Below are 9,786 nucleotides of genomic sequence, written 5' to 3'. Positions count from 1 at the left end.
TAACAACCCCAATTGTCTCAGCCTTTCCCCACAGGTGTTCCAGCCCTCTGATCATTTTTGTGGCCTCTTCTGGCCCCTCTCCAACAGGTCCATGTCTTTCCTGTACTGAGGGCTCCAGAGCTGGACGCAGAACTCCATGTGGAGTCTCACCAGAGCAGAGCAGAGGGGCAGAATCACCTCCCTTGACCTGCTGGCCATGCTCCTTTTGATGCAGCCCAAGATACGATTAGCCTTCTGGGCTGCAGGAGCACACTGATGGCTCAAGTCCAATCTTTCATCCACCATGATTAAATTAATTTGCATTTCAATTTCAATTAAAAAAAAAAAATTGAAAGTGAGTAATTATTTCAAATTTTTTAATATGTTTTTCTGTCATGGGAAAAACAATTTTTGTCTGATCTTCCTGTGGAGAAAAAGCTCAGCCATCAAGAATAAGTACGACCGAGTTTGCAGTGGTTGGCTGCAGGTGGGAGGCCTGGGAGTGAGAATGTTGCCAGAATGTTCCCTGCACAACACAAGGTATCTCCCAGCCTGGAGCACAGCAGCAGCAGTGGGAGTGATGGTGGTGAGTGCCCTGGCAGCAGTGATGCTGTGTAAGGGCTGTCAAACCACACTGCATACACTGATTTATGAGTGCCATGCAAGACACCCTGATGAGGGACTGGGAAGTTGAGTTGCTCCACTGATGGGTATGGATGCCCGCAGAGCTGAAAGCAGATGAACTGTACTCATCTGGGGAGAGTTGTGTAGCCTAGATATGGAATTGGCTGCTGGTTGGATGATCTGCATCCTCACCGTATTTGCATGCTTAGCTGCAGAGCAGGGCTGCTTTTTCTCTCTAAGTATTTTGGTGGAAAAAAATAAATCCATCTTCAGTTAGATACTCTTCCCATCCAGGCAGTGGAATCCAGGCACAAAGTGTTGATTTAGTGAAGCTGGCTGGCTGGTCTCTCTAGTGCAGACTAAACTGATTTGGAGTGTAAAATAGCAAAACTCTGGTTAACTGAAAGATAACAGAAAAATGTTCTCACACACTTTCAGTTGAAGAAAGCACTCTGCTCTTGCATTCATCACTAACTATTTAATGAACAGTAAAAATACGCATTTGGGATTCATTGACAGGTGGGAAGTGATTAACCTCTAGCAGCTATGTCTTAATATACAGAGACTAATTTTTCTTGTCTTCTATTAAATTTTCTCTTTGCATTTGCAAAAGATGTCTTCAATCATTTAACTCTATTAACAAACTAAAAGAAGAAACGGCAACACTTACTTTATTTACAGACTTTTTCCAGGTATTCTACAATTTTAATAAGTCTGCTGTAAAGTCTGGGTTTTGTTTTTTCTAATTATATTCAGTGTCACTCTTCTCTGAAAGTATCAGAGAACAGAAGGAGAACAGAAAATAAAACTGGTGTGATCCTGAGTTACCCATTAACAACATATTCCCACGTTCTCTCACTATAGAAGGAGCTGCAAAAAAGTCAAGAATGGTAACTCTGTCTACATAATAACCATTCCTGGTTTTGTCTTTAAACTGCAATGACATGTTCCTCTGCATTACATAAAAAGAAAACTTCACCTCCCTTTCCAGGATCCTTCAGTGACCCCGCATAAAACCTGTAGGAAGGAGAAGGTCTTGAAGGGTCTTCCCCTTTAGAGAGAGATAGGAATATTTCATTAAAATGTCAAAAGATTTATCAGTGCCATCTGAAATCCCTAAGGAAGATGGAAGACCCAAGTGGGACAATAAGTTCCAGTATATTTTAAGCTGTATTGGATTTGCCGTCGGTCTGGGGAACGTGTGGCGATTTCCATACTTGTGTCAAATACATGGAGGAGGTAAGATTGAAATGACATTTTGCTAAAATACTAAACTACAATTATAATATAACTGTACCACCTTATGATGGGCATGGAAGTTATATAATCACATGTATTGTCTTTTTTATTTTTTTTTTTTAAACTATCTAATTCTCATAAATGTTTTGCACCAGATGGGTTAGCTTTTTCTATAGAAGTATGTTTAGTTTTAAAATGATGCATTCATTAAGGAAATCAGACAAGTCCAATGCTAACTCTCAGCAAAACCAATGTCTTATACTGTTCTACAAAGTTCTTACATTGCTGCTAGAGTCCCAGTGGGAGGAGGAGGAAACTGAATGTGCAGCTCATCACTTTAAGGAAAAGCAAGAAGTCCTGGAGAAGCCTGAGTGAAACACCCCCCAGCCAAATGGTGGCTGTATCTTCCTTTGGGAAGGTGTGCAAGTTGGTCCTTTCCCTTAACTGATGCTCTTAGGAGCTACCTTATCATCTGGAACTACCCTTGCACAAAACTAAGTTGTGCTTTTTGATGTCCGTGAGGCTGTTGAGAATGCTCAGCTGATAGACCATAAACAGGATCCTGCCAGGTGGTATGGACAGCTGCCCAAGCCTGTCCCTGGGCACCATTCCCACCAAAAATTGCTTTAGAAGCAGCCACTTTAGTAAATATAAATGGATCAGAAAACCATACTTGATAACTCACCATTCACAGCAGCTTTTGAGATCCGCCATGGTAAGCTTTCTAAAGCAAAGTGATAAAGCAAATTGTTTCAGCTCAGTGTTGTTCATTATCTTCAATTAACTGGAGAAACAGAAAATTCAAACCTGGAGAAGCTGTCAGATGACAGAAAAAAATTATTAAATCCAAGCTTGTTCTACCAAGGTATCTGTATTACTTGATGAATTACATATATTTGAATAAACCAATGAAACAAGAATGGATGCTGCCTTTAATGAAGGGAGGTATTTTAGAAAGAAGTAGCCACTTAGGGACTCTGGTAAGTAGCTGAATGAATGAGATACAGCAGGTTGTATCAACAAAAATAATCTTGGCATACATAAGCAAAGAACTAGAAAGTAGGTGGATATATTGCTACCAATACCAAGGCAACTTCTGAATTTCTTCTGAAAGTCTACCTTTTCAAGTCAAGTTATAAAATTAGACAAAATGCAGAAAAGCCCCAACAATTATTCAAGGTCTGAAAAACTTATCAGACAAGGAATGACTGAAGAATCCAATCTATTCAAGTAATGAAACTGAAAATGAAGACATACATTTATCATAGTCTAGAAACAAGCAAATGGAAATTATTTGGGTGGCAAGGAGCTCTTTAACAGTGAACATGTCACAGTTGGAAGCTATGATTACACAAATTCAAATAATAGAAGAAGCAGTAGGTTAGATTTCTTCCAAGAGATGTTTTCCATTTTTTATTTGTAAGATGTGAAACGCAGTGAAACTCTCTCAGAAGAATGCCATAACCAGGTGGTTAGAAAGCCATAGGTGCAAGGACACTCTTTCTATGTGTTCGCTCAAGAGAGTAGCTGGAAAAAGTCTGTCACTTCAGGTAATGATATGTGTGTCAATGAGATGTGTTAAACACCTTTAGAGACATCCTCATAGCAGATATGGCATGGAGCCTGCAAGGAAGGTATTCTTCTGGAGGAGGAGTTGTAGACAAATACCCTACAGCATCTAAAGTGGCTTTTCCATCTTGGAACAAAGGAACAAGCATTCAGTATTAACAGACAGTATAATAAAACTAATGCAATCTAATGAACGTTCAACGTGAAGTGCTCAGTGGAAGCACATTTGAAATGAACAGATGGGACCACAGCAAGACGCAGCTCATCCACATGTTTCATTGACACAGATCTGTTTCTGGGACCACTGGCTGCATGAGTCTGCATGAAATTTGTGCTTCAGGGTTTTGTGCAATTCTCTAATACAGATTAAGATGAAATATTGTTCTGCTGGCCATAAAAAGGCTCTCATGCCTTCCGATGAAGCACCAAGGGTTGATTCTTAGTGCTGGAGGCAGGGGACTAGCAGTGGCCAGCTGTTTGTCGACCTCTTCAGATCCTGACCTCGCTACAGAAGATCAGCAGCATTTGCCTCCTACTGAGGTTTGATCTCTCCCCTCCATGCTTCCCCTCCAAGGTCCCTTGCATCCCTGTACTACAGACCTCTGCCAACTGCAGGAAAAGTGTGAGCCCGAGTGCATGGAGACCCATGACAGCATTTCTTATGTACCACATAGTCCTCAGAAAGTCTGTTTCCTTGTGTGTCCAGCTTCTGAGCACCGATATATCCCACAGGAGCTGCTAGGGACAACAGAGTTGGGGTTTAGAGCAGGTTTAAAGATAATAAAAATAGAAAAATGCTGAAGGGACAGAAGGTGAGTCATTCTTTTGCCCGTGAGTAGAAATTTGCCAGTGAAAAATCGATATAAAATATCCAGCAGACTCGGTAATGGTGTATAGCTACTTTGTATCACTACCAGCAATGGCACAGGACAGGTGAATAAAGCTCAATGTATGGCTGTATGGCCAGCATTTGGCCACTGGATTTTAGCAAAGGGCTCGGATAGCTCAACAGCATTATGGGGTCTGTAACAAAGTCCTGTGGGGTTTGTGAAAAATTTGTCCCAGAAAGCAGACACTGGAAGAGCTTGGGTGAGTCTTGAAGAATACCAAGAAGACAGACCTGTGTGTATAATGTGTTTGCATTTTACCTTCTGCTAATTTAAGGCAGTGATGTGATTTGGGGATGCATTTTTGAAAGCACACAACTCAGATGAAAAAGCCCAAGAGATTTTCAGGGGTACTGGAGCACAAATCCTGCTTGTGTGGATCTGAAGACATGAACATAGGAGAGACCAGCAGCATCATGGTTAACCAGGAGCCCTGAGAGGTGCAGTGGCTCCGTGCCTGTAGCTGCAGCAACAAGCAGAGAGAAACCTGCTATGGATTCAGCACAGACATGCTCTAAGGTTGAATGGCTTTGGGGGTACCAACCACAGTTTCACAGCTGTTTCAGGTAATATCCAAATGTTTAAAAGTTAGGCAATGCACTTTTCCTCACTTTTAGATCTTCTAAATAACAAGAGATAAAACTAAGTGCTTGTATATTTTTCTCATGTCAGCTGTTCTCATCAGACCTCTGGACCTTATTCATGGCACATTAGTGTTACTCAGTAACTCAGATCTAATATAATATCAGTTTTGCTGACATTTATCACCTGCTGTTGTTACTGATTATTTGGATTTATTGCCTGAGTTAAGTTAGTTATTTACTTTTCCTGACTAATGGATATGAAGGTTGTTTGCTACAGTAAGTGGAGACAAACACAAAGGTTCCCCAGCAACTGGGATTGAAAAGAAGTCACTAAATGTATAGTATATAGCTTGGTATATAGCTTGGCACTTAAAACTGAGACTGAAACAAGTCATATAGCTATATATGTACACACACAGTTATTTGAGTATTCTTAAAAAAAAAACAAAACAAAACCTCAGTTCTAGCTGGAACTTACTGCAGTGTTTTACTTTTGATTATAGCTAGTATATATATGCTTGCCTAACCCAAGGTATTGAAAATGTGCATAGTGCCTGAGCCTACAGGATGACTGAAAAATACCTTTAATATAAAATACAATTTCTTTATAGGAAAATAAATACACATAAACACTAAAGTCCTGCTAAAAAGGGAGAACTATTTTCTTCTGGGGCAATGATTTACAGGTTTTCATAACCCATAGCCTACCCGACCTTTTACTACAATTTGAACCACAGCTTGCTACAAAATGCAGTTGCGTGGGTCACTGTGTCCTCAGATGGAAAATCAAATGAGAGGAACAACCGATATACCTGGAAGGTACTGTTAAAAATTTAAAAAAAAAAAAGTGTGTTGGGAAGAATAAACTAGTTCAGTCCCTGAGAGAACAATTAATTATGTTAAAATGAGTAACAAACGTCATTTTCTGTATTGTTACCATGTCCTGCTCAAGGCCTTGGTGAAAGGCTATGGCATTTGGGGTTGATCCTTTCCTAACTTCTTGTATCTGGTTGACCGTCACAGCTCAGGTTGGTGCATGTTTGCACATGGGCACTGTTGCTTGCATCATTCAGTCATGAGCATTTCACAGATATGGTCACCAAGGTTATTTTATAAGTTGATTTAGGGGTGTTACCTGTCTTTGTTTAAAATGGCTATTGCCTCCTTGGTTTTCTGGACACGGCTTTAGCCCCTTCATTGATGCTCAAGGAGATATAATCATTTACATGGAAAACTCAACCCTGCAAAATTTCAGAGTCTGTAAGCTGTGCAATGTGGCCCGTAAATCAAAACCAGTGCCATCATAAATATGCTGCACAAATACGCTGCTGTAGTAGTACATACTTTTCATTTGGATTAAGGGATGTGCAGAAGACATGACAAAGATTATGAAGCATTTTCTTCCAGAGAGAGGGTTGAAAATGATTAAGTTGCTGCTTTTTTTTTCCTACCTGATGTCTTCATGTGATTTGTTGCACTGTTGGCTACTACACTGCTTAGCTGAACTCCCATGGGGTAACAGGTCTGATAATCCCCTTTCAATAGCTAATAGTTTTTAATCTGTATCTGCACAAGTAGTTATAACCTATTGCAATTTCTTGTTGGTAAAACATAAGTTATCACAGGTATCTTGCCATTAAATTCTCAGTCTTTTGGAAAAATGCACCCATCACTGTTTCTCCTATATACCAACAGAATCAGTGAAGTGGATCTCTTGAGTGTTTGTTGCGTTGATGCACTGAGATGTGCTCTCTGAACTTTTCGGACTCTACGGAGAAGTGGTGGAGTCACCATCCCTGGAGGTGTTTAAAAGGCATTTAGATGAGGTTCTTAGTGACATGGTTTAGTGGTAGAGCTAGGTTAGGTTATGGTTGGAATCGATGATCCTGACAGTCTCTTCCAGCTGAAATGATTCTGTGATTCTATATTTCTACAGATGCATTTTCTTTGGAATTACTATTTTGCCACTTTCCAGATCACTTCAGTCTTCACTATAATTATTGTTTTCGATTTCTAAATCTCTGATCTGAAGAAAATGCATTATTCATGTTCTGGCCTTTCAAATGCTTTTGTGTCTTCGGATTGTTACTTGCCTTAATTCTGCCATCTGATCTGCAGGCACTAGTAAGATGCAATATTGAGCAGGTGGATCAGTTCCTCTAAGTTTTTCTCCTTTTCTCATTTAAGAAGTCTTCACTGGAACCCAAACATCAAGCAAAGGTATTGGGTTTTCTTCTCTGCTTCTCACTGAGGGTCGTCAATTTCTGCTGGTCTTGGTACATTTTGATTAGGAGGTCACCTGGCTGATACATCAAAATATTTGACATTTCCACTAGTTGGGTCTATTGCTCTCTCTTTCCAAGATGTGACAAAACCAATTTGACTGTTTCACCCTGCTTTGCCAGTTGCCACAATTCCACTTTAGGTCGTGCTCCTTTATTGGTCTCCTGGTTGTTCTGCCCTCTGGCGCACCAGCACCTCTCAAAAGGCTGCCTAGTAGTTCATGCATTTTTCTTTCAGATTGTCATGTGTATGTAGGTGATATAATAAAGACTGTGTCCTTCCTGTCTTTTTGCAGGCAGAGACCTGAATAGGGGTGAGCAATTGGTTTTCTTACCTGATTTGCTTGTACATTGCAATTAAGGGGCCAGGTTTTAAAAAACATCAGTGTACCTGGAGTGCACCAGTTATTTTCTTTTCTCCTGCCATAACTGTAGAGGTATCTCCTCTTTAATGGTTCTTCTGAGTTATCAGTGATACTGATCATGTTACATGCTGGTGTTCCTTTTCACTTGGGACTCTATTGTTAATGAAACCAACTTACCAATATATCCAATATTTGTAGTTGATATCCCAAGCTTGAAAAAGCTCTTGTCAGATTTCTGTGCCTTCTCATGTGCACAGGGATTGTTCCTCAGCTTCGCAGTATCCTTGTGCAGGATGTCCTTGCAAAATAACTTTCCGTTCTGATAGACTTTAGACTTCTTTTTTTCCTTGATCTTCTTTCAGTAGTGCAGGCATCTACTTGCAGGATGGATTCTGTATGCATCTTGAGTGTCTTTCTGACAAAAGGAATGATGTAGACTAAAGTTTTCCTAGGTCATGCCTCAGGAAATTCTCTGATTATATTCTTGATTTTTATGGGCATTTCTCCAGGTTTTTAAATTACTGAAGTTAAACTTTTGTTTTTAGAGGTTCCCCTCTGGGCTTGCTTCTTAGATATGTCATTTATTTTCCTCTCACTGTAGAGCATATAGATCAATAATATCTCTATATATCTAGAACATCTATATATAGAATATCCAGATACAGAATAATTAGCTTACTGACACTTTATGATTGTTTCTGCTAAGATTTCCTTTTCCCATGCCTCATGGAGGCCAAACCTACTAAATTTCTGCTATACCTGTGCTACACATCGTATGGATGCTGATAAAGTTTTGCCATGCCCATGTTTGAACGCTCTGTTTTGTGATACATGCTCTGCGTTAGGTACTGGCATGCTTCTTCATGCTGCTTCTTGGATTTTCTTCTTGCCTTTTCCATAGTTAGATTTCTCATGGCAGAGTTTGTTTGTTTTGTTTTGTTCTTTTAAATATTCAGGTTCTGCCCTCTGGCACATCCTCTCCTATCTATAAAGCAGAGCCCTTGACTGTGTAGTGTTGTAGGGTTCCTACAAACTATTAGGTATCTGATACTTTTTTAGCCTGCCTTCCTTCCTTCCTTCCTTCCTTCCTTCCTTCCTTCCTTCCTTCTCTTCTTCTTCTTCTTCTTCTTCTTCTTCTTCTTTCCTTTTTTCTTTCTTTCTTGGGAAAGAGTAAGCTTCAAGTGCTTGAGGAAACTGTCTATGCTTTTCTTGACTATTTCCTTTTTGCCTAAAAATACTGTAAAGCTAAAGAATTACTGTAAACATATCTCCACACTACAAGCCATCTATTTGAATTACGTTTGAGAAATATTAGTTCCATTAACTATTTATTCTTAGCCTAATCTTCTGCCATATTTTCAGGTTTGCAGATAGCATATGTTTTACATTGTTCTCATGGAAAACCAGTGCTTTCTTTCTAAGTGTAATACTATGTTTTGCCATGCTCTAACTAGGACTGGAGATACATAGAAACCAGCACAAAGTAAACAGGCTTTTTACCAGCAGAATATCTCAACATGCTCTGCTGCCAATGGTCCAACCAGCAAACAGAAATGGAGAGAGAGATAACAGAGGGCAGTTCGCTCTCATTATTACACAGTTATTTCCAGAGAGATATGATATGGGAGATAGGCCGGTCTCTTACAGAGTGAGCCCTCTGCTAGCAGGGTCTCAGCATCTCAGGGATTGCAGGAAACAGGCAGCGGGGAGAACAAGCAGAGCGCTCCGCTCTGCCGTGCTCCTGTCACTCGTGTCAAGGTTTTGCTCTTCCCAGGAGCCAGCCCAAGGTGTAGGGTTGTCAGGAGGGCTGGGTGGGTGTTCCCAGGTCTGCTGTGGAGGTGGATAATGCAGCACGTCTGAAGGATAGCACAGGGTTGAGCATGGTGAGAGGCTACTGAGTGGAAGGATCTGCAAATTCGTTAGTATTTACATGGGAGCTTCGGTAAGTAGCTCCAGCTGAGATTTCATCATGTGGTAAAACACTTAAACTATTGTGGTCCTTAACTCCCCCTGTAAATGTCTCTCTTGGGGGGCTTATAACAGCCACTTTAGAACACCCAAACAAGGGGATTATTGAGCAGGCACACTGAGGCTCCAAATTGAGGATTTAACATACTGGGAATAGATTGTGAGACTCCTTTTCCCAAATCTGCTTTTTAGCAGCTAAAGACATCTTAAGAAATCAGACCACGAGGAGAGACATTTATTTCCACCTTTGGCAAATTAAGAACAGTCCTTCATTAAGAAAAGCTTTGCC

The 9,786-nt window shown here is 40.4% G+C and overlaps 1 protein-coding gene across 1 annotated transcript in view; it reads left to right on the top strand.

Annotated features, from left to right (window-relative positions):
• Positions 1-1,631: 1,631 nt before the first annotated feature.
• LOC308053299 (sodium-dependent neutral amino acid transporter B(0)AT3-like) overlaps positions 1,632-9,786 on the top strand; it is a gene marked incomplete at its 3' end in the record, with an annotated part of 33,359 nt that continues 25,204 nt past the window's right edge. The window contains exon 1 of the mRNA XM_080364155.1: positions 1,632-1,842. Within this exon, the coding sequence (XP_080220281.1) occupies positions 1,686-1,842 (157 nt within the window). The 5' untranslated portion in view covers positions 1,632-1,685. The remainder of the gene's footprint in view (positions 1,843-9,786) is intronic.

This window comes from Nesoenas mayeri (assembly GCF_963082525.1).
Source record: "Nesoenas mayeri genome assembly, chromosome: 2".
In the NCBI taxonomy this organism is placed as follows: Eukaryota; Metazoa; Chordata; class Aves; order Columbiformes; family Columbidae; genus Nesoenas; species Nesoenas mayeri.
Note: the sequence above shows the minus strand (reverse complement) of the source record. Positions and strands in the feature narration are given on the sequence as shown.